Raw genomic sequence first — 24371 nt, forward strand, 5'->3', positions numbered from 1 at the left:
CTACACAGAGAAACCTTGTCTTGAAAAGCTAAAATAGAAAGAAAGGAAACTGATCTATTTATAAAGTGATTCTGAGATGAGTATGTAGTTCAGTGATAGAGTATATCTAAGGCCCTGGTTCGACTCTTCTCAGAAATGCATAGTTCTAGGCTGGAGAGATGGCTCAGAGGTTAAGAGCACTGACTGCTCTTCTAGAGGTTCTGAGTTCAATTCCCAGCAACCACATGGTGGCTCACAACCATCTGTAATAATATCTGGTGACCTCTTCTGGAGTGCAGGCATATATGCAGGTAGAACACTGTATACAGAATAAATAGATCTTTAAAAAAAAAACAGAAATGAACAGTTCTAGAAAATTCATTTTAGTGTGTTCTTAAGCGTGCATTATGTGTCTTGTGGGGACATGCCACAGCACACTTGCGACAGTCAGTTCTCTCTTGTCTTTCTACGTGGACTCTTGGGATCAAACTGAGGTCATCAGACTCAGGCAGCGATCACCTTCACCCGCTGAGCTGTCTCACCAACTCTCCTGCAAAACATTTAGGATCCTCCTGCCTTGGCCTCCTGAGTGGACGGTCCACCTTCACTTATTCAGAGGTTGGGGAAAAGGGGAAAAGGGAGTTTGAACATGTTCCCACTGTGTAGCTCAGACTGGCCCAGAACTCATTATCCAAACTGGCGTAAATTCCAACAGTCCTCCCCAGGCAGTGGTGGCGCACGCCTTTAATCCCAGCTCTCAGGAGGCAGAGGCGGGTGGACTAGTCTACGGGAAGAGTTATAGGAGACAGCCAGAGCTGCTACACAGAGAAACCCTGTTTTGAGAGGGGAAAAAAAACCCACAATATTCACTACAGTCCTTTTGCCCCGGCCTCCCCAGTGCTGGAATTACAGACATGAGCCACCATGCCTGGTTTTTTTCTTTAAGAGAGATTATAGATTCCAATGCAGAGACTTCTGGAGCTGTACCTGTTGTAGACACATTGGCAAGATGTGAGCTTAAGCAGTGTTTGGGCTGAGTTTGTCTTTACCTGAAACTGTAGCCCTATCGGTTTGATTATCTTGTCTAGGTATGCAAATTGGGAAGAGAGAGACACCTGGGTACGGCACAGGCCTGAAAGGCGATAGGAGCCAGTGAGAGGAACCTGAGTCTCTGAGGCCTGCTTTAGACACTGATGGTTATCTTATCTCACAAAGCCTCCTCACCGCAAGCCAAAGATGGTACTTTGTTGAAGCCTCTTACAGAGCAGGCTTCTCACGTCACTTTGTTTTTATTTTCTTCCCTGGTGGTTTCTTTTCTACCTTGAGGAGACTCCATAGCAGATCATTTCTTATTGATCGTGGTCTGTCTGTCTTCATCCTGAGCACAACATCCATAATTGTTTAGTAAATACTAGGTAAATGAAATGCCCAATAACCTTTAACAGCGTGGCTTGGTCAGTTTCAGATCAGGATTAATACTACCTTTTTTGTATCAATTATGGTTTTATAACAGTAAGGGCTTAACAAGTGTAAAGTAGGCAAGTATTCTGAAATTCAAGAGAAAAATGAAAGAAATGTATGAACTTTAAAATTCTATCAAAACTTTGAGATTCTGTTTGTTTATTGGGACAGGGAGTTTCTCTGTGTAGCTATGGCTGTCCTGGAACTCCTCTGTAGACCAGGCTGGCCTCAAACTCAGAGTTCTGTCTCTCTGCCTCCCAAGTGCTGGGATTAAAGGTGTACAGCACACACCCTGCTTGTTGTTTAGGGTTTTTAAACAGGTATTGCTGGGCAATGGTGGCACGTGTCTTTCTTTAATCCTAGCACTCCTGAGGCAGAGGCAGGTGAATCTCTGTGAGTTTTAGGACAGTCAGGGCTTTGTAGAAAGACCTTGTCTCAAATAAACTGAAAGAAAAGAAACACAGGACATCAAAGCCAGGTTTATTTAATTCCCAAGTACTTGAACCTGTTGTCTGATGGCCCTGAAACGTTCTGTTTTCCTCAGTAGGAGAAATTTACTTTTGTATTGTTGTTTTGTCTTATGGTGGTTGGTTTTCTCTTGATGGTCCATTTTCTCTTGGTTCTTCAAACTTTAAATTTTTAATTGCTTTAGCTCAGAAACCATGGTTTTCCAAACTTTTTTCAAAGCTTGGAAATTTACAAGCACCTAAACTGGGTGTGATGGTGTGTGTGTATCATCCCAACACTGCAGAGGCAGGGGCAGGCAGATCTCTGTACATTCAAGGCCAACCTGCTGCTCTGCACAGCGAGTTCCCAGCCAGAGTTACATGGTAAGACCTGGCTAACATAGAGAAGTAGGTAGATATAGACAGAGGGAGAGAGGATCTATATGTCCTGTATATTGATTTCTGGTTGGAAATCAGTTTATAAACATAGATAAATTATCTAACAGTTTAGGTTCATGTTCCTTTCATTTCAGAAAAAAAATATCTAGGTACATGTAGTTACATCTATACCAGCTGAGATCAAGAATAGAGTGAAGACTGCCCTTCCCGTGCCCTTTAAGGTTTGCCTCCCAATTCTGAAGGTTTGTTCTTTTAAATGTTACTTTGGGGAATGCTGGTCTCGTCAGTCCTCAGGAGGCTTGGCTCTAACAAGACCTTACCCCTTTTGCCTCAATAACCTGAAAGGATAAAGAGGACTCTTTGCTGATAGAAACTTGGGTTTCATCCTTGCTGCCCAGTGGCATTTCTGACCCTGAACTGATCTTTCGCAGAACAAAACGTAGGGCTTCCAGGATGCTGTCTTTCTGAAAGTCAGAGGCTAGTGGCACTCCCTGGAGGGAAACCTGGGTTCTGGCTGTCTGGGGAGTAATGTTGGAGCCAGAGCTGGTGCCGGTGCTCAGCTCTCCCTGGGGAAATCTTGGAAGGGAAGAACAAAGAACTGGCCCATGAGGGTTACCTGATACTAATTCATAGAAATCCTAGGACACTTTCAACCTTAAAAACAAACCAACCCAAAGTATCACCTTCATCTTCTCTCACTATTTACTAGATTTTTAGTGGTAACTAAAGTTTTTACATTTCCAAAACTTAATTTTCTTGTTCAAAAATTAAAACTAAAGCTAATAAAACCTAAAATATTTTTGTAATTCATCTAAGGTAGGTTTTGGGACAGCATCTGTTAAAGAGATAAAGTGTAACATACGAAACAAGATCTGGAATGTAGATGTTAAGAATTTAAATGTTAGAGGAAAGTAACTGCACAAGCTAATCAGGCGGGCTGTGTCAGTACAGTGCGCATGAGTGCTTCCTGTGCTCCGGTTACTCTTTTTGAGACAGGGTTTCTCTGTGGTTTTGGTTCCTGTCCTGGAACTAGCTCTTGTAGACCAGGCTGGCCTCGAACTCACAGAGATCCACCTGCCTCTGCCTCCCGAGTGCTGGGATTAAAGGCATGTGCCACCACCGCCCGGCTCTACAGAGAGTTCTAGGACAGGCTCCAAAAGCTACGGAGAAACTCTCTCTCTGAAAATAGGGGGAAAAAAAGGTCTGACAGCGAGTTCTATCACTATAACCCTCACACAGAGGTGGACAGAGAGAACTATGAAGTTGTCCTCTGGCCCCCAGATACATACATACAATAAACTCACACACAGTAATACTTTTAATTTAAAAAACAAAAGTCCCAAATGTAAGACTCTTAAATAACAGAGCCATGATTGTACTCAAAGCTAAGACTCCACATTTTGCTCTGTCTGATGGAAGAGAAGAAGGGCTGGACGTGAAAAGATGCTGGAATGGAATCAATAAAGAGAACAGAAAGAATGAGAACTCCCCACCAGGAAAGTATCGAAAGATTGAGGGAGCGCATGTGGAGAGAGACTGGTCAGTGATTAGCCTCTGGCTAGAGCAGATGGTTTTTGAGCTGAGGTAGAAACAACCTAGTTAAGGTCATTGACCTGTGGAATCTGGACCTGACCTAGAGAATGGCAGGGACACACTAGAAGGTTCTGAACAGCGACTGGCATTAGACAGATGGGTTTTTTTCTTTTCTTTTGTTTTTCAAAAGTTCTGGAACCCGCTCCATAGACCAGGCTGGCCTAGAATTCACTGAGATCCACCTACCTCTGCCTCCCGAATGCTGGGATTAAAGGCGTGCGCTACCACCACCCAACTGGACAGGTGATAATTAAGGAAGACTATTCTGAGTGGGCGATGATGGCTCATGCCTTTAATCCCAGCAAAGGCAGGTGGATCTCTGTAAGTTCGAGGCCATCTTGGTCTACAGAGAGAGTTCCAGGACAGACAGGGCAACACCGAGAAACCCTGTTTCAAAGAGGAAAAAAAAATAATAAAGAATATTATGGTGGCAATGAGTTGAATTATTGAGGGAAAGAGTGAAGGAACAAAGGCAGTTAGGAAGTTCTTGGAAAAACCCTTTAGACCACAGAGAAACCCTGTCTCGAAAAAAAAAAAAAAAAAACCCTTTAGTCCCAGCACTGAGGAGGCAGAGACAGGTGGATCTCTCTGTGAGTTCAAAGCTAGCCTGGTCTATTTAGCGAGTCCCTGGACAGGCACCAAAGCTACAGGGAAACCTGTCTCCAAAAAGAAAAAGGAAAAAAAAAATCAGGACCTGGGATACTGTCTAGGAAGGAAAATCACAGGTCATGCAACAGCCAGAGAGACAGTTACAAAGAGCAGGTTAGGCACCAAAATAATTTTACTCTCATTTAGCAGACTGGGCACCTTGACAACAGCCTAAATGATCATCACTGATCTTGCCGTAAACTTCCTGTACTCCCAGATGCCAGCCCCCCAGGTTTTGGTATATTATAAGACATAATCTCCTTATGTAACCTAAGCTGGTCTAGAACATGTAATACTTCTGCCTTATACTCTCCAGAGCTGAGACTTAAAGGTTATATGCTACAACATCCAGCAACACAGAGAGAGAATCCCCCCCCCCCCACACACACACACACAGGATTTCTTTGTATAGCCCTGGCTGCCCTGAAACTCGATCTGTAGACCAAACTGGCCTCAAACTCAGAAATCAGCCTGCCTTTGCTTCCCAAGTGCTAGGATTAAAGGCGTGCGCCCACCATGCCTAGCTTAAAGGAAAAACTGTTTTGCCTGAATAATAGGTGCCCTGTAATTGTCCCCACAAGTGCATTGGGTGACCGAAGGTCACAGACATGAAGACTCAGACCTGGCTTCCATAAGATCTTCTAAGTGAAGGAGTGTTAAGTGAGGAGGGAGGGAGCTGGAAGTGGAACAAAGATAATGTGAAAGGGACTCTGTAGACTTCCCTGCCAAAGTCAAATCTACAGAGTTTCCTTCTTCCTTTTCTCTTAATGATACTTCCATGTTTGCCAAGTAGCAACCACCAGTTTCAGGGCGTGTCAGATTGCTTGGGTTACTCTGCTATTTGCCTTGCTGTTTCCAGGGGACGAGCAGGAGAGGGAATCCACAGCCTCTGCTATTGTTACCAATCAAAAGCAACCAGCTCCATAGCCATCCCCTGTGGCTCTGACTCAGGGCAGAGGGAAACAATGGCCACAAATTGACAGAGGCGACATCGTTAAGTTACCATAGAACTGTGCATTCTTTTGGTCATAGGGATGGGGTTATCCTGCAAGGGGTTTTCCTTGCTGCATGAAGAGGTACTGAGAGTAGCATTGTGTTTATCATAAGAGTCACTCTGTAAGCAATGATGAAATTTAGATTCTATTGCTTTAAACAGGGAAAATGCAATTTATTGAAGAGATCAGATAGGGAAAAATAAATAAGTGTGGAAGGAAAAGACCAGGTGGTGGTGGCACACACCTTTAGTCCCAGCACTCAGGAGGCAGAGACAGGCGGTTCTCTGAGTTTGAGGACAATTTGGTCTACAGAGAGAGTTCCAGGACAGCCAATGCTGCACAGAGAAACCCTGTCTTGAAACACCACCCCCGCGAAAGAAGTGTGGAGCTTTGAGGAGGTCATTTGGGCTCAGGAGCTCAGTGCCTGAATACACCACTTGTTTCTAAACTGCCAGGGATCAACCTCAAGGACTTTGCAGATCTCTTTGGGTGACTCTGACTGTGGTAAAACACCATGACCAAGCCAGGCATAGGGGTGCGTGCCTTTAGTCCCAGCAATTGGGAGGCAGTGGCAGGTGGATCTCTAAATTTGAGGCTGACCTAGTCTACAAAGAGAGTTCAAGGACAGCCAAGGCTACACAGAGGAACCCTGTCTTGGAAAAAAAAAAAAAGACCAAAAGCCATTTGGGGAGGAAAGGATTTATTATTTTCCCTACACGTTGGGTCACAGTTCATCATTGAAGGAAGGCAGGCAGGTACTCGAGCAGACCAAAAACCTGGAGGCAGAACCTAATGCAGAGAGGCCAGGAAGGAGTGGTGCTTCTTACTGGCTTGCTCTTCATGGCTTGCCCAACCTACTTCCTTATAGAACCCAGGACCACCTGCCCAAGAGTGGCCCCACCCACAGTGGGAGGGGCCCTCCCAAATCAATCACTAATTAAGAAAATGCCCTACAGGACTAGAATTGGCTCAGTGGTTCAAAGGTTGAGAGCACTTTTTGCTTTTGCAGAGGGCCCAGATTCAATTCCCAGCACCCATATGGTGTTTCACAACCATCTGGTCCAGGAAATCCGATACCTTCTTTTGACCTCTGTGGTACTAGGCACACATATAATACACATACATACATACAGGCAAAACACTTGTACACATAAAAGCAAAGAAAATGCCTCCAGCTTGCCTACAGCCCATCTTATGGGGGCATTTCTCAACTAAAGTTCCTCCTCTCAGATACCTCTAGCTTCAGTCAAGTTGACATAAAAACTAGCTTAACACACAAGCACACCACTTGTTAAGACATACTCTTTACTTTCCTATCCCCAATATCTACTGATGTTAACATCACAATATAAAACATTTCAACTTTTTAAAAATTCAAACACTTAAAAGTCCAAAGTCTCTTTATTTAAAAATATCTCTAAAAATAAAGTCTCGGGGCTGGAGAGATGGCTCAGAGGTTAAGAGCATTGCCTGCTCTTCCAAAGGTCCTGAGTTCAATTCCCAGCAACCACATGGTGGCTCACAACCATCTGTAATGGGGTCTGGTGCCCTCTTCTGGCCTGCAGGCATACATACATACAGAATATTGTATACATAATAAATAAATAAATATTTTTTAAAAAATAAAAATAAAGTCTCTCTAAAAGTTCAAAAATCTCTCAACTGTGGGCTCCTATAAAATCAAAAATAAGTTAAATACTTTCCTATTCCAAGAAAGAAGAACCAGGGCACAGTCACCATTTGAACAAAGCAAACCCAACTCCAACAGTGTAAATAATTTCAATGTCTGGGATTCTTTGTTTGTTTGTTTGTTTGTTTGTTTTTTCAGGATAGAGTTTCTCTGTGTAGCTTTGGAGCCTGTCCTGGAACTAGCTCTATAGATCAGACTGGCCTTGAAGTGACAGAGATCCACCCACCTCTGCCCCCTGAGTACTGGAATTAAAGGCCACTACTACCTGGCGTAGAATTAATTCTTATCTGTACTCTTTAGTAACTGAGAATGAGAGGCAAGATGAAAATTGATAGATGAGCAACATAGAGGACCACAGTAGGTTTTCTGGGAATTGCAAGGGACTGATTGCATAAAACCAAAAACTAAAATCACTTTTCAGTTTTTGTTTGTTTGTTTTGTTTTGTTTTGTTTTGTTTTTCGAGACAGGGTTTCTCTGTAGCTTTGGTGCCCGTCCCGGAACTAGCTCTTGTAGACCAGGCTGGTCTCGAACTCACAGAGATCCACCTGCCTCTGCCTCCCGAGTGCTGGGATTAAAGGCGTGCGCCACCACCGCCCGGCACTTTTCAGTTACTTTTATTAAAGCTAGAGAAAAAGCAGGTATGTTGGTACAGACTTTTTACCTCAGCATTTGTGAGGCAGAGGGCAGGACAGTCATCACAAGTTCAAGGCTAGCCTGGCCTACCTTATTCTGGACTAATCAGGACTGCAGAGCAAGTGTCTGTCATTCTCTACTCCCTTTGCTCCCAATAAATTAAAAACCAGGAAGACAGAATAAGATAATGTATGATGTTTAGAGAATTTGACGATAATTGATGTTACCCTCTTGGGATTTGGTTGGTCGGTTGAGTTTGTTTGCTTTTAGTTTTGTGTATGTGTATGCGCGCGCCCTGATTCCACTGCCTGTTAGACCATGTGGAGCTGATAACACAGACAGATTTGAGACAGTCTCGTCTTATGTAACTCTGGTTATCCTAGAACTTGTTATGTACACCAGGCTAGCCTAACTCACAGAGATCCACCTACTTCTGCTAGGATTAAAGACAAGGCCTGCCATGCTTGGTGGCTTCTTTGGGGAGTTTTTAATACTAAATAATTATAGTATCCCATACTTACATGGTATTCTATAATGTATAAATGCTTTTTTAAGCATTTCATGTACTCTCATCCCAACCTTAAGACCCTAGTTTTATCTGTTGCTTACATTTACAACTAAATACAAAATGCACTAAGATAGTGTGTTTAAAATTCAGTGTATGTAAGTACACGAAACTAGGCTGGGTTGGAGATCCCATCGCTGCTGTGTGGCAGGTGTTCTGCTCTAGTGCACTTGTATTTCATTGTTGGCTTTCCCCTGTGACTGCAGAAGTGTGTCCTGTGGTCTCCATCTGTCCCTTCCCAACCCAAATACAGGCCTGAGACTCTTTATATAGATTGTTCCTCTTTTTTTAATTCTGCATGTATAGGTGTTTTGACTACATGTATGTCTGTGTATTATTTTGCATGCCAGATGCCCACAGAGGCCAGAAAAAGGTATTCAATCCCCTGGAACTGGAGTTACAGAGAAATGTGGCAACCAAGTGGGTGTTTGGAATTAAACCCCAGTTCTGGAAGAACAACCTGTGTTCCCTGCTGAGCCATATCTCCTCCCTACTGTTTCAAATACTTTTTTTGTTTGTTTTGGTTTCTCTGTGAAGCTTTCACTGTCTGGGAACTCACTTGGTAAGCCAGGCTGGCCTTAAACTCACAGAGACCCACTTGTCTCTGCCTCCCAAGTGCTAGGGTTGAAGGCTTGCACCACCACCGTCTGGCCATTTCAAATGCTTTTAAGGAGATTGCTCACAATCGAAATTATAGCTGGATGTTACCCATACCTATAATCCCAGCACCTTGGAGACAGGTAGGAGGATCATTGTTAAGTTTGAGGCCAGCCTGGTGTACCTAGCAAGGATAAAATAAAAAGTGGCACAATTTATTGATAAATTACATGAAACTGTGAATATCTGCCAGTTAAGGTTTTCTGAGGAGTTTTACAGTCCTACTCTGCCCATTCCAAGAATCTTTCTTATCTACCAAGGCAATCATATAATACTTAACTAGCATAAAAAGGAACAAGAAATAAAGAATCTCGTCTTAAGACTTCCGTTTTGTTGACTTCTGTCCTGGCCCTGTCTCTCCATCTGAGTTATAGACGGGCCATCTACATGCATCTTCCAACCCCCACACCCGCTCCCCCTTCCATTGCATCGTTCTTGCTCCCTTGTGTGTAGCATGCTTCTTTTCTCTTTTCCTTCTCTGATTCTCTACTTTCTCTCTACTCTCTTCCATCTTCCTAATTTCTCACTCTTCCTTCTTCAACTGGCCAGTGAGGTTCTGCCATATACAATCAATCTGTTTATTATAGAGAAATTGATATTGTCCATTTCCATTTAAAACGAAGACTCCTAGAACCAGTGTGTTTATCCCCAATGCCTCTAAGTGGTTGCTGCGTGGTATTTTAGCTCATTTCCTCATTCTCATCTCTAAGAAATGGACCTGGTCCTCCCAGTCCCCAGGCTCTCGCTTTCCACTCTCCCACTTCCTCTGTCACTGCCTAACTCCTGTGCTAGCTCATCTAAATTCTTTTTGTTTTATGCATGAGTGTTGTTCCGCATGTATGTGTATGTACTGCATGTGTCCAAGTGCCTGTGGAGCCAGAAGAGTGCCTGGGTCATCTGGAACTGACTTTGTTTGTGAACCTGAGCCCTCAGCAAGAGCAGGAAGCTCTCTTACCTAACCACAGAGCTACCTGCCCAGCCCCCACATAGATTCCTTACCCCTAAAAACCTTCCCTTTAAGCTAAAAGCCTCCCAGTCTTTGATGTTGTTTGCTTTCTTCTTTCCAGATGATCAATACTTTGCAAGCTTTGATTTTACTCTGAAATTTATCATTTACTCTGAAACTTAACTTTTTAGGTTTTTATTTATGTGTATATTTATATGTGTGCATGTGAATGCCACAACTTACAGTGATGGACATGGCTTCCCTCCTCCCACTGTGTGGGTACCCAGTGATCGCACTCAGGTGGTCAGGCCTGGTGGCCAGCACCTTTACCAGCCCTGAAACCTAACTTTAAAGCTGATGGTGCTTTACATGTGAGAACATTGTATTTGGCCTGGTTCTAAATAAGGGAGTCCTAACACCAAGACATGCCCTCCCCTAAGGGGAGGCTTCCGGTAGCAGAGAAATGTTCCTCTGCTCATCCTCCTTAGGAACCCCAGGGAGCCTTTAAGAGAGGTGCCCCGGCTGACCCAGAGGATGGTGTTTATAAATAGTGCCCAGCACCCCCTCCTGTAAAGCCTGTCTCCCTAATCCTCTCTCTAGATTGGAAGTGACTTGACCTTTGAGCCTTAAAACTCAGGACATTTTTTCTCTGAAAATTCTGCTTAACAAACTTTTGTTGAAGCAAAAATGTTTTATTTTTATTTTAAAATTTTGTATGTATGGGTGTTTTGTACACATGTATGTCTGCATACCACTTACATGCAGAACTCACTGAAGTCAGAAGAGGGCATTGGATCCCTAGAGCTGGAATTAGAGACAGTTCCGAACTGCCATGTGGGTGCTGGGAATTAAAGCTGAGAGCTGTGGAAGAGCTGCGGTGCTCTTGACTGCAGAGCCGGCTCTCCAGCCCCAGAGCAAACTGTTTCCAGCCAGATGGTCAGGCATCAGATTTGTTTTCGCTTTTGAAAGCCAGCTGTTCTCATTGTTTGGGAAATTTTTATTTGGTTGGTGTTTATTTTAGCTTGTTTGAGACAAGGCCTCTCTCATATGCAATCCTGCTTTAGCCTCCTGCATACTAAGCCTGTGAATCAGTTTGTTTGCTTGTTGGGGTATTCTGTTCCTGTCTGTGTGTATCCCTCAATTTTGAGAATGAGCCCCAAGGAACCCAGGACCCTGAGAAGCTAGCCCACCAGAGAGGATCAGCCTTCCTTTTCATTCCTAAAGCCACAGAACTTGGAGGAGCCTTAGTTACTTCCACTCCACCCACTTTGGATAAAACTCTCCTTTGTATTTCTCTGGTTTCATGTTGTTTATAGTAGACACAGTCTAACAAGCTTCTATGCCTGTGGAATGAAGCACTTGATCTAGACATTAGCAGTTTTCAGATTAGGGTACATGAAAGTAATAAAAATTGTTGAGTTAACCAAGAAACTTTTTTTATGTGCTTGAGTGTTTGCCTGCATGTATGTGTGTGTGTGCACAATGTGTGTGCAGTGCCTGTGGAGGCCAGAAAAGAGTGCCAGATTCCCTGGAACTGGAGTACAGGCAGTTGTGAGCCACCTGTAACTCCAGCTTTAAGAGAGCCAGTGCCTTCTGGCCTGTCTGGACACCTGCACTTGTGTGCACAAACCCACACAGAAGCACATATACAAATACCTAATTAAAAGCAGGTGTGGGAGAATTAACTCAGCCATTAAGAGTACAGGCTGCATCTTCCAGATGACCTGAGTTCAGTTCCTAGCATCACGTCAGGAAGATCACAACCACCTTTACCTCTGACCCCAGGGGAGATACCTCTGGCCTGTATGGATGCCCATACAGATACACAAACATACACACACACGACTTTATTCTTTAACATTATAATATAATTATATCATGTTCCCCTTCACTTTCCTCCAAACCCTGTCATATACCTCCCTGCTTGCTCTCTTTCAAATTCATGGCCTCTTTTTCTCTTTTGTTTGGGGAGGGCTGGAGGGGTGCTGAGACAGGGTTTTACAGGGTTTTTCTGTGTAACAGCCCTGGCTGTCCTGTCCTGGAACTCGCTCTGTAGACCAAGCTGGCCTTAAACTCACAGAGATCCACCTGCCTCTGCCTCTGAAGTACACCTCTTTTTTCTTAATCTTACATACATACATACACACACACACACACACACATATATAATCTTTAAATAATAGAAATAAATCTTTTTCTTGCTGACATGGACCAGGGGCATTTTCTCATCAGATGCAACTTGAACTGAGATCGTTTCTTTAAGGCTTTTCCGTCTGTAGCTTTTTGCTAAGAATATCTTTTCTGCTTGTGAACCAAAAATTTTGGTGATAGCTGCCATTTGTGTTTGAGTTTGTTTTTTAATTTCCAGACGGTCTGATGTGCCTTTGGTGTAGTAGGCACATAGAACACTTCCGTGGCCTCTGCAGAGTGAGTCAAGACAGCGTCTTCTGAAAACCTGGGGCTTAAGGCGTGTGGGCCAAATCCGAGCACAGAATGGCTGGGCAGGATGACAGTTTCAGTTGTTCCCGTCTTAGAATGGAGAAACTTTCTCTTACAGATGCAGGGATAGGCAGGCAGGTTTTTAGTACTTAAAATTGTAAGGTATGACTTAAGTAGAAACATATACTGAAGATTCATTTAAATTCAGTTACTTAAAGAGTAAGAGTTTAACTTAACTGCAGAGTGTTCACTTAGCATGTGGAAAGCCCTGGATTCTATCTCCAGCACAATAGATTAGTTAATTCATTTGAAATGTGGAGCAGAGGAAGTGAACCCAGTAGGTAAGGAAGAGCTCAGTAGCCACAAGCACTTGGGAGAACAAACCCAAAGAAGAAAGGCGTGCATTACCCTGGCTCCTGGCCTAGTTTACTCCATAACCCTGGTCTTCTGGACAACCCAAGCTTGTGTGTCTTCTGTATCAGAGCAAAACACAGACCTTCTGCAGGTGCATGTGGTGCCACCCCTGTGGTGCACGGCAGCTCTTCTGCACAGGGCTCTCAGGTGACAGCTAGTCAAACAATGGGAGAGCGCAGGGCGGGTGAAGGGGGGGGGGCGTGGGGGGTGGAGGGCAGGGCCTACACCAGAAGGCTGCACAGCAGGAAAGGGACAGTCGGTTTGTCTATGCAGGCCCACACGTAGTATTCTCAGATGCTTGTCCAGTACCATTTTCAGGACCTCTGAACTGAGGTCTCCAGTGTCCAAGCTTCGGCCGTGTGCTTGCCCCAGCTGTCCAAGGCCTGGGAAAAGAAAAGCTGCATCTGCTAGCTGCTGAGGCTCAGCACAGCCTCTGCCTCCCAGAGGAGGGTGGTGGCACGGAGTCCTTGCTAACAGGAGAAAAGCGCGTGTAAACTCCCTCAGCTGCTCAGCCCTCTCCAGTGCTCCTGACAGCCTTACAGGCTCCATTTCTTTGCTTGGTAACAGCAGCACTCAATTTTCTTTGTCTACTACTTTTTATTTTTCCATTCAATTATTTACACTTCCTTCCCTCCTCCCAATCCCCTCCCGCTCCCCCACACCCCCTCCTCCCTCTCCCACCCTGCTTGAGAGAGGGCAGGGAACCCTGCCCTGTGGGAAGTCCAAGGCCCTCCCCGCTACATCCAGGCCTAGGGAGCTGTGTATCCATATAGACAGGGTCCCAAAAAGCCAGAACATGCCGTAAAAACAAGTCCCAGTACCTTTATCAATGGCTTATCTGTCAGCCCCCATTGTCAGCCGCAATCAGAGTCCGGTTTGATCACATGCTCATTCAGTCCCGGTCCAGCTGGATTTGGTGAGCTCCCATTAGAACAGGCACACTGCCTCAGTTGGTGGACCAACCCCTCGCGGTCCTGACTTCTTTGCTCATCTTCTCCCTCCTTCTGCCTTTCAACTGGACCTTGCTTGGGAGCTCGGTCCATACCTCTGATGAGGGTCCCTGTCTGTATCTCCATCCATCGCCGGACGAAGATTCTATGGTGATTGTGAGCATGGGAGTGGGGGCAGGGGTGGGGGTGAGGTTGGGGGAAAGGGGGAGGGGGGAGAGGGAAGGGAGAAGGGAAGGACTGGCAACAGCTTGGGGGAGTGGGAGGGTGGAGATGGAGGAAGGGCGGATATAGGAGCAGGGAAGAAGATACCTACATTAAGGGATCCATGTTAGGGTTGGCAAGAGACTTGGCTCTAGAGGGGATCCCAGGTGTCCACGGGGATGTCCTCAGCTAGGTCCTTGGGCAGCAGAGGAGAGGGTACCTGAACGGTCCTTGCCCCACTATCACGCTGATGATTATCGCAAATCCTTTTTTTTTTTTTTTAAGATTTATTTATTTATTATGTATACAGTGTTCTGCCTACATGTATGCCTGCAGGCCAGAAGAGGGCACCAGATCTCATTACAGATGGTTGTGAGCCACCATGTGATTGCTGGGAATTGAACTCAGGATCTTTGGAAGAGCAGGCTCTTAACCACTGAGTCATCTCTCCAGCCATGTTCTCTACTTTTAAAAGAAAAAGGTTTTCAGTGAATTTTCATATTTTTGTTTGCGTTTTGTTTTGTTTGAGAAAGATAAAAGCAGACTGGCCTCCAACTCACTGTGTAGCTGTCCTCATACAAGGTCACAAGGGTGACCTTGGACCTCTGACTTCGCTCATAAGCGTGGTCCCACCGTGTCTGGCCTCTGATCTGTCATTCTTGTCATTAGATAGTAGACCTCTTAGGCAATTGTCTACTTCTCCCGTCTCTTTTAATTCAATTTCTGTACACATTGTATCTCTGTGGGGGGTGGGCAATGCACTGGTGCCGCTGCACAGGTGGAGCAGTCAAGAGCACAACCCGCAAGAGTCCGCCCTCTGCTTCTACCCTGTGTCCTCGGGACTGAACCTGGGTTATTAGGCTTGGTGGCAAGCACCTTTACCCACTGAGCCATCTCACCAGACCCTTTTTGTGTCTTTATTCACCTGTTTTATTTCTTTTCTTTTTTAATTTTCCTTAATAGTTTTCTTCAGTTTTTCTTCAACCTTTACATTAGCATTCTTGACTCTGGCACCAAAACTTGTTTTTCTAGTGGTCTCTTTGTTGCTACTGTTGTTCTCCAGATGTGTTATTACGACCTCACTTATTGTATCAAACACAGAACGTAGATACTTAAATTAGATATTAAGATATTTTTGGCTGGGGGAGGGATATGGGAGGGGGTGGCGAGGAGGAGGCAGAAATCTTTAATAAATAAATTTATTTATTTATTTTTTTTTTGGTTTTTCGAGACAGGGTTTCTCTGTGGTTTTGGAGCCTGTCCTGGAACTAGCTCTTGTAGACCAGGCTGGTCCCGAACTCACAGAGATCCACCTGCCTCTGCCTCCCAAGTGCTGGGATTAAAGGCGTGCGCCACCACCGCCCGGCTAATAAATTAATTAATTAATTAAAAAAAACATACTGGCCGGGCGGTGGTGGCGCACGCCTTTAATCCCAGCACTTGGGAGGCAGAGGTAGGCGGATCTCTGTGAGTTCGAGACCAGCCTGGTCTACAAGAGCTAGTTCCAGGACAGGCTCCAAAGCCACAGAGAAACCCTGTCTCGAAAAACCAAAAAAAAAAAAAAAAAAACATACTGGGGAGAAACCCTATGAATGTAAAAAAAAAAAAAGAAAAAAAAAAGATATTTTTGGCTAAGGAGATTACTAGTTGACTAGCCTACGAATTGTAGCAGCCATGAGCCACAGAACATCACCTCAAGTACACACCTGTTATATAAAACATTGGTCATTTTTAAAGATTGCTTATGTATATATTATTCGTGTGCACCTGTGGTATCTGTGTATGACTTTGGCACCCAAGGAGGCCAGAGAGAGCATTAGATCCCCTGGAGCTGGAGTTACTGGCGATCGTGAGCCACACGATGTGGGTTCTGGAAACTGAACTCAAGCAGATTGGGGTTTCTCTCAGTGGTAGAGCATTTGCCTGGAAACACAGAGCCCTAGGTTCAATCCTCATCACCTGAAGAAGGGAGCAGAAACACAAAAACTTGAGCCATTAATCCCAGCACTCAGAAGGCAAAAGCAGGCAAATCTCTGTGCGTTCAAGGCCAGCCTGGTCTACAGAGTAAGTTCCAGGATTGCCAGGGCTACCCAAAGAATCCCTGTCTTGAGGGGTGGGGGAGGGGAGAGAGAATAAGCAAGCAAAAAAAAATTTCAAGTAGCAAGCACTCTCTCTTTTTTTTTTAATGTGCATTAGTGTTTTAACATGGCAAGTTTCGAGTCCCCTGAAACTGGAATTACAGGCCATTGTGAGCTTCCATATGGGTGCTGGGAGTTGAACCCGGGTCCTCTGGAAGAGCAGCCAGTGCTGAGCTGTCTCTCCAGCCCTAAGTAGCAGCCACTCTTAACCACTGAGCCATTGTCTGGTGCTATCTATTATTTTTGTAATTTTTTTTGTTTTTTTTGTTTTTCGAGACAGGGTTTCTCTGTAGCTTTGGTGCCTGTTCCGGAACTAGCTCTTGTAGACCGGACTGGCCTCGAACTCCTAGAGATCCGCCTGCCTCTGCCTCCTGAGTGCTGGGATTAAAGGCGTGCGCCACCACCGCCCGGCTATTTTTGTAATTTTTTTAAGTTTGCATCTTCATCTGTAGTCCCCTTTTTCTCTTGTTTTGGGTTGTCTTTCATAGTAAATATCTTCTTGATTTCTGGTGATTCTTGAGTGATACATGTGTTTGTGCGTGTGTGTGTGTTTGTGTGTGTTTGCACATGCGTGCATACCACAACACTTTTGGAGAGGTCAGAGGACAAATTTTGGGAATCTATTCTGCACTTCCACCATGAGATCCAGAGATCAAACTCAAGTTGTCAGGCTCGTACAACGAGCACTTGTGCCCGCTGAACCATTTCGCCATTCCTTGGCTGTCTGCTCACATTTAAAAGCTGGACCCTAAAAGGCTGTTTGGTAGCTCCATGATAGTGAACAAGGCTTACAGGCTGTGATCCCCATGATGGGATTGTCTGTATGACTCAGTGCCTTGGCAGTACCCTGGATACCCTCCTGTGTCTTTTACTGTTTTAGCTGATAAGATTCCTTTGACACATTTAGATTTTTTTTCAATATTCATTTTTCTAACCCTCACTTACAATTTCTGTAACTGGAAGTTTCTCTCTCCTGCCTGCCAGTTTCCGAATAACCACTCTGAGGCTTAATATTAATTACAACTATTTGGCCAATGGCTCAGGCCTCTAACTGGCTAGCTCTACATATAAGTTAACCCATTTCTAACAATCTGTGTGTCGCCACGTGCCCTGTGACTTATGGGTAATGCTCTGGCATCTGACTCCTTCAGCAACTGCTGGCATCTACCAGACTCCGCCTTCTTTTTCCCTGTATGTTTGCTTGGATTTCCTGCCTGGCTGTATTCTTCCTGGCAGTTGATCAAATCAGCCTCTTTATTAGCCATTGGTAATAAAGCATATTCACAGCATATAGAAGTTGGCTATCTTTGAGGTCTTTTTTTCTTCCCAATAGTGGGGATTGAACCAGGACCTGCAAATGCTAAGCAAGCTCTCTACCACTGAGCTACATCACAGACCTTGTCTCTGAATTCTTACCTAAGATGATGTAGATAAAAATCTCTCTGGTGGTCTCTGCCTCTTCCTTTAGGTATCTTTTGGACTCTCCTACATAAACCCACCTGCTTTCATGGGAAGTTTGGCAGACTTGATACAAACTAAACAGAGTGGATGGGATGGCAAAGTGAGACCCTCCACTGCACGGTAGGAGTCACTCTGGGGACCTTACTTTTCCTTAATCATGTTTGATCAGAAATTGGATGAATCTTCGGGATGCCGAGACAGGAAAGATACTCTGGCAAGGAACAGAAGACCTGTCTGTCCCTGGTGTGGAGCATGAAGGTACTTTGCAGACCCTTGAATGCACAAGCTATGCCCAGTGCCAGCACAGACCCTGGCACCAGGGAGCTAAGTAAATACACAGCCAGTAGACAGGTGAGCCCTGCCGGCAAACAGAACACTTCCTCTTCCACCTTTATATTTCTTTCTGTCACTTCCCCAAGTCCACTTTAGCGTCGGACCATACCTAGATCTAGGATGTGCTGGCTCATACCTGTAATCCCAGCACTTCGCAGATGGAGGCAGGAAGATCAAGAGTTCAAGGCCAGCCTCAGCTATGTAGCTAATTCACAGCCAATCTTGAACCACTTGAGACCCTGTCTCAAAAAGAAAAGCTATAAGCTCAGGTTTCAACTTTTTCCAAAACAAAATTTTCATTTTTACCTCTCTGGAGGAAAAGAGAAAAGGTGAAGCATTTCAAAGAATCAGAATATAGAGAAGGCACTGTACAGCCTGCATAGAGGGAGGACGTTCCCAGCCTGAGCCTGCCAAGAGCAGCTAGGTGAGGCCTATGGAGACACCAGGTCTTGTGTTCCTTGGCAACAGGTCACGTGTGTTGCCCCATTAGATCTCTGCGTTCAGCTGGAGTGTAATACAGCTACCAGGGCACTTCATGAAGTTTAATAAGCATAGCCTGTTCTCTAAGGCAGCCAGAGGAACTCAAGGGAACCTAGAGCATCGCAGTCCTGTGGCTCTCATTTAGAAGGGTACCAACCTCTCTCTCTCTCTCATCAGCCCGTGTGCCCAAGAAAATCCTCAAGTGCAAGGCAGTGTCTCGAGAACTGAACTTTTCTTCTGCAGAGCAAATGGAAAAATTCCGCCTGGAGCAAAAAGTTTACTTCAAAGGGCAATGCCTAGAAGGTATTCTGCTACCTGTGTGCCTGGAACCAGGGTGTAGGAGGACAGGGCAAAAGGCATAGCCGTGCCTTGAAAATACTAGTTTTATAACCAGTGGAATCCTACATCCTGCACTGAGGACCCCAGTGAAGACAAAACAAGGCTAAACACACCCTGGAAGCTTGGGTGCCTGTGCCTGGACCTGTGTAGGATTACAGTGTGGTCTTGGAAGAAGCGGCTATGATACAGTGTAGCTAGTATAGGACTGTACCTACACATCATAAGCTATAACTAGTAGAGACTCCCTGCATGAGCTGTCAACACATAAGAAAACATGTAGGCACCGTAAAACTAAAATTCCAAAGGCCTTTCTACCTTTATTTTAGTGCACATCTTCCTACTCCTAAGAAAATACTGTTTAGCTGGGCTGTGCTGATGCATGCCTTGAATCCCAGTACTCAGGAGGCAGAGGCAGGTGAATCTCAGAGCGAGTTCCAGAATATCTAGGGCTACACAGAGAAACCCTGTCTTGAAGAGAAAAAAAGAAGTCGTCTGTGCACAAATGAAAAGTCTGTGTCCTTTGAGTGCCTCTGATTTAGGAGGTATCCGATAGGTTCCTTTCGTGTGCCTCTGGTGTAGGAGGTATGCGATAGGTTCCTTTCGTGTGCCTCTGGTGTAGGAGGTATCCGATAGGTTCCTTTCGTGTGCCTCTGGTGTAGGAGGTATGCGATAGGTTCCTTTAGTGTGCCTCTGGTGTAGGAGGTATGCGATAGGTTCCTTTCATGGTTCCGGGTAGGAAGAGTCCACTCTAAAGGAGAGGGACAAATAGCCTATGGTTCCCATACCCACAGATAGCACCTGCTCACTGGCTTTTCCTTCTTCCTTCAGAGTGGTTCTTCGAGTTTGGCTTTGTGATCCCTAACTCCACAAATACCTGGCAGTCCTTGATAGAAGCAGCACCCGAGTCCCAGATGATGCCCGCCAGCGTCCTAACGTGAGTGAGGCTTCAGGGAACGTCAAAGTGTGTCTCAAAACAGGCTTCGAGGCAGTTGGGACTCCTGGTCCCGTTCACAGGCAGAGATCTAGAGAGACAGGAGCAGAAGAGTACCCAGGCCTGTGTCAAGGTTACTGACTTAGAAGAGTACCCAGGGCTGTGTCAAGGTTACCAACTTAGAAGAGCACCCAGGGCTGTGTCAAGGTTACCAACTTAGAAGAGCACCCAGGGCTGTGTCAAGGTTACTGACTGAGGGCTGGAGATATGGCTCAGTGGTTAAGAGCACTGCCTGCTCTTCCAAAGGTCCTGAGTTCAATTCCCAGCAACCACATGGTGGCTCACAACCATCTGTAATGAGGTCTGGCGCCCTCTTCTGGCCTGCAGACATACACACAGACAGAATATTGTATACATAATAAATAAATAAATATTTAAAAAAAAAAAAAAAAGATTACTGACTGAGAAGAGCACCCAGGCCTGTGTCAAGGTTATTCACTTAGAAGAGCACCCAGGGCTGTGTCAGGGTTACTGACTTAGAAGAGCACCCAGGCCTGTGTCAAGGTTACTCACTTAGAAGAGCACCCAGGCCTGTGTCAGGGTTACTGACTTAGAAGAGCACCCAGGCCTGTGTCAAGGTTACTCACTTAGAAGAGCACCCAGGGCTGTGTCAGGGTTACTGACTTGGAAGAGCACCCAGGCCTGTGTCAAGGTTACTGACTTTTGTCCTGTGAAAAGTAACAGGACAAAATCTTTAGACCACATTTTAAATTTCCAGTTCACCCTGACAACTTATCTTTGGGTGATAATGTGTTTTGTTTTTTGGGTTTTTTGTTGTTGTTGTTGTTGTTTGAGACAGAATTTCTCAGTGTAGCCCTGACTGTCCTGAAACTCGCTTTGCAAAACAGGCTGGCCTCAAACTCAGGGAGCTCCCCCTGCCTCTGCCCCCGAGTGTTGAGATTAAAGGCATGTGCTACCATCGCCCTGCTGAGTGATGTCCAGTCTTGCTGAGCTTTGCTTTCACGGACACAGTGAGGGTGAAAACTGAGACAGCGTTGAAAGAAAGCAGCACAAAATCGATGTCAAATCCAGCAGGTTCGCTCTCTCATTGCGTCTCCATATGCTCTCTGGATCCCCTAACACATCCTCCAGAGGGCTCCATCGTAGAGGGTAACATTTGGGCCGAGGCTTCCAGAGACTGGCCTAGAATTCAGTAATTACTTCCTGATCAAAGAATAGTTCATTTGTGTTGTCGAAAACCACTGTCGATGGCCAGCAAGATACCTCAGCTGGTAAAAGTGCTTAGCACCACAGACCCAGTGGTCTGAGTTTGATCCCTGGAGCCCAGGCTAGAAGGAGAGAAAGGTCTCTGAAAGTTGTCCTTTGACATGTAATGTGTGCTATGGTACACGTGTAACATGTACACCACATGCTCCTGCAGCGACACACAGATCACACACAGATACGCAGTAATAATAATAATAATAAAATAAATGTAAAGACATTGTCAGTAACTGCCCACTTACCATTTTCTCGTGGGAGGAGATTGAGTCTTTCAAGTATTTCAGCAGGCCTGGGGATGTATCTCAGTGATAGAGAATTTGCTTTACATAAGTGAGTTCTAGGCCTAGTACCGCCAGAAAGAAGTGTCAGTGATAGCGTTGTCTAAAAGTTTAGACCACGAATAATTGTGTAACCCTAGATCGTCTGCCAGAAGATCCTTCATGAAAGCCACACCAAGTGCAGAAGAGATACAGAGGCGCTAAAGAGATGGCTTAGCAGTTCCGAGTACCAGCTGTCTCCATAGGACCCAAGCTTGAGTCCAGCACCCACTTGACAACTCTCAGTTCTCTGTAGCTCCAATTCCATGTGGTCTGATACCCTCATATGGTCTCCACGGGCACCAGGCACATGTATGTTACACAGATTCACATGCAAGCAAAACATCCATGCACATAAAATAAAAATGTTTTTCTTTGGGACAAGGTCTCTCTATTTAGCTCTGGCTGCCCTGGAACTTGCTATGTAGACCAGGTTGGCCTCGAACTCACAGAGATCTCCCTACTCTGCCTTCTGAGTTCTGGATTAAGGCCATGTGCTACCACACCCAGTCTTAAAATAACGATTTTTAAAAAAACCCTCAAAGGTAAATTGGTATGGCAGTAATATTCCATTTTATAAATGGGAACACTGCCATTTGTGACTCAGTGGGAATGTTCTTTCCTGGCACGCACAAGACTCTAGGATCACTCTCTGGTCCAGCCAGGAAAGGAAGACACAAACAGAATGGGCCACTGGGATGGCCATCTGACCCCATCCTCATAGTCCAGTGCCTCGTTTAATGTTCTTTGGTCACAAACCACAGAAACAAACCCTGGCTAATAGACCTGAGTTAGACAAAGCAGAGCCCTCACAGCTGGGAAGAGACAAGGGCCAGAAGCTGTGCTGTCTTCCCTTCCCTGTGTCAAAGGCGAAGGAATCTGACTGGCATGAACAGAATGCTGTGACCCCCTTTGCAAGGTGAGAGAGGGGTCACTCAGCTGACCCAGAGACTAGAAGAGCGGATTGTCCACAAAGGAAGAGCAGGGTGCTACTACCCAAAGTCAGGAGAGAACTGCAGGGCAGGGAACCCTAGCTGTCTGCTGTAGTCAGTGTTATAGGGAAAAGTGCCTCCCTGAGGTTGGCCAAGATCTGCAGCCAGAGTGATCCAGCCAGGGGTGTCGGTGGGGTCTGTGTGCAGAGCACTCAGCGGACACATCAGTGTGTCAAGACAAAAGGCATATTCTGAGTTCCGACCTCTGCACTTGATGGGAACAAACTCTTGTCACATAAGTTAAACACCCTGTAAGAATCTAACCTATGCAGACAACATTTTTTAATTTTGTTTGCTTTGTTTTTTGTTTTTTTGTTTCTTTTAGTTTTGATCTTTTGGTTTTTCAAAACAGGGTTTCTCTGTAGCTTTGGAGCCTGTCCTGGAACTAGCTCTTGTAAACCAAGCTGGCCTTGAACTCACAGAGATCCCCCTGCCTCTACCTCCCAAGTGCTTGAATTAAAGGCATGAGCCACCACCTCCTAGCTTGCTTTGCTTTGTTTTTGTTTTGAGACAGGGTCTTACTTTGCAACCCTGGCTGGCCTAGAACTCACCATATAGACCAGGTTGACCTAGAACTCACAGAGATCTGCCTGCCTTTTCCTCTCTAGTGCTGGTATTAAAGGTGTGTACCACCATGCCTGGCTTTGTTCTCATTCTGAGAGAGAATCTCACTAGATGGGCCAGACTTAACCTTGAACTCCTCCTCCTGTCCCAGCCCTGTGATTACTGGAATTACGGGTGTGCACCACCACACCTGACTCTGAACAAGGATTGTGATGCCCAAACTAAGGCTCTAGGTGGTACATGTACCCAGCCTGGAGAACCCAAATGGACACCATCTGTGGAAGTGGTGCCGTGGCCTGTGGCACTCACTGTCTTTGCCCTCTCGATTCTCTCACACAGGGGCAATGTCATCATAGAGACAAAATTCTTTGATGACGACCTTCTTGTCAGCACGTCCAGAGTGAGGCTTTTCTACATCTGAGAGAAGAACGTGTGTGCACTTCAAGAATTTGGAACGGGGCAGAAGGAAGCTTTGCTTTTCTCCTCCACATGGTTGATTTTTGATACTCCAGCTGATTCCTCCAACACAGACCCACCTGTGGCACCAGGAAACCAGCTCTGTATAGGTAGCCAGTTGGCCTCTCCTCCCAAAACCTCCATCTTCACTGACAAGACTAAACTCCCAACCCTAACCAAGGGCAGGGGACAAGCCTCAACTCTTTTCTGGTACAAGCATGGGAGCAAACCCATACCAGGAACCACACTGCGTCTGTCCCTGCCCCACCTCCTTGGCCTCTGGTTTTGAAAAAATTTACCTTCCTGACCTATTTAGGTTTTTCTCCCTACCACTTCTATTTCATACAGTCTCATACCTTTAACTTGTAAAATAGACTATGATATTATTATTACATGATGTAATTAAAGCATTCAAATATTCCTACAGTCTTTAGCATGGCGCTGCTTCTGTTTCTCTTCTTTTCTGGACTGTGAATCTGTCTTCATGAAGGAAGACAGAGATTTATCACATTGTAGGATTACAAACTCTTTCGCTCCAGAAATAGATGGTTAGCTCTCATTCCCAAATGCCTCCACTGCTGCTTCTAAAAGTGGATGGACATCAGAAGAATGATGGGAAACACGGGGCTGGGGCAAGGCTGAGAGGCTTAAGATGACATCAGAGGAAGCCAGCGTGGGAGGAACATAATCCCTCCTGCAGTGCTCTGGGGTCTGACATAAAAAAAATCAAAAGGAGTTCTTAGGTAGGGACTCCGCTCCAAGCTACAGTAGTGCTCACTATCCTTTACAAAATATCAACAATTTCAAGTCATCTGGCAACCAGAATGGTAGACCTGAGTCCAGAGGGTATAGCCAAGTTCCCAGGCTCCCACCTTGCTTCCCAGCCTGTGTCTCTGGGTGAGGAGGAGAACCATACTTTCCGAGCAAGCCAGCACCAGCTTTCTCTAATCATGTTATCTTGGAAAGCTTGTTTTTTGTTTTTTTTTTTTTTTGGTTTTTCGAGACAGGGTTTCTCTGTGGCTTTGGAGCCTGTCCTGGAACTAGCTCTGTAGACCAGGC

At 45.3% G+C, this 24371-nt stretch overlaps 1 protein-coding gene across 2 annotated transcripts in view; it reads left to right on the forward strand.

Annotated features, from left to right (window-relative positions):
- The window catches only part of Pde6d (phosphodiesterase 6D), a 43906-nt gene extending 20175 nt beyond the window's left edge, over positions 1 to 23731 (forward strand). Inside the window, exons 2-5 of one of the 2 annotated variants that reach the window (XM_057761723.1) lie at positions 17786 to 17874; positions 18607 to 18732; positions 19597 to 19702; positions 23196 to 23731. In XM_057761723.1, coding sequence (XP_057617706.1) covers positions 17786 to 17874; positions 18607 to 18732; positions 19597 to 19702; positions 23196 to 23277 — 403 coding nt within the window. In that variant the 3' untranslated portion in view covers positions 23278 to 23731. Of the gene's footprint in view, positions 1 to 17785; positions 17968 to 18606; positions 18733 to 19596; positions 19703 to 23195 lie in introns of those variants that run through there. The other variant, XM_057761724.1, reaches the window with a different exon arrangement.
- The last annotated feature ends 640 nt before the right edge of the window (positions 23732 to 24371 follow it).

The sequence above is a fragment of the Chionomys nivalis genome, chromosome 2 (assembly GCF_950005125.1).
Source record: "Chionomys nivalis chromosome 2, mChiNiv1.1, whole genome shotgun sequence".
NCBI classification, from domain to species: Eukaryota; Metazoa; Chordata; class Mammalia; order Rodentia; family Cricetidae; genus Chionomys; species Chionomys nivalis.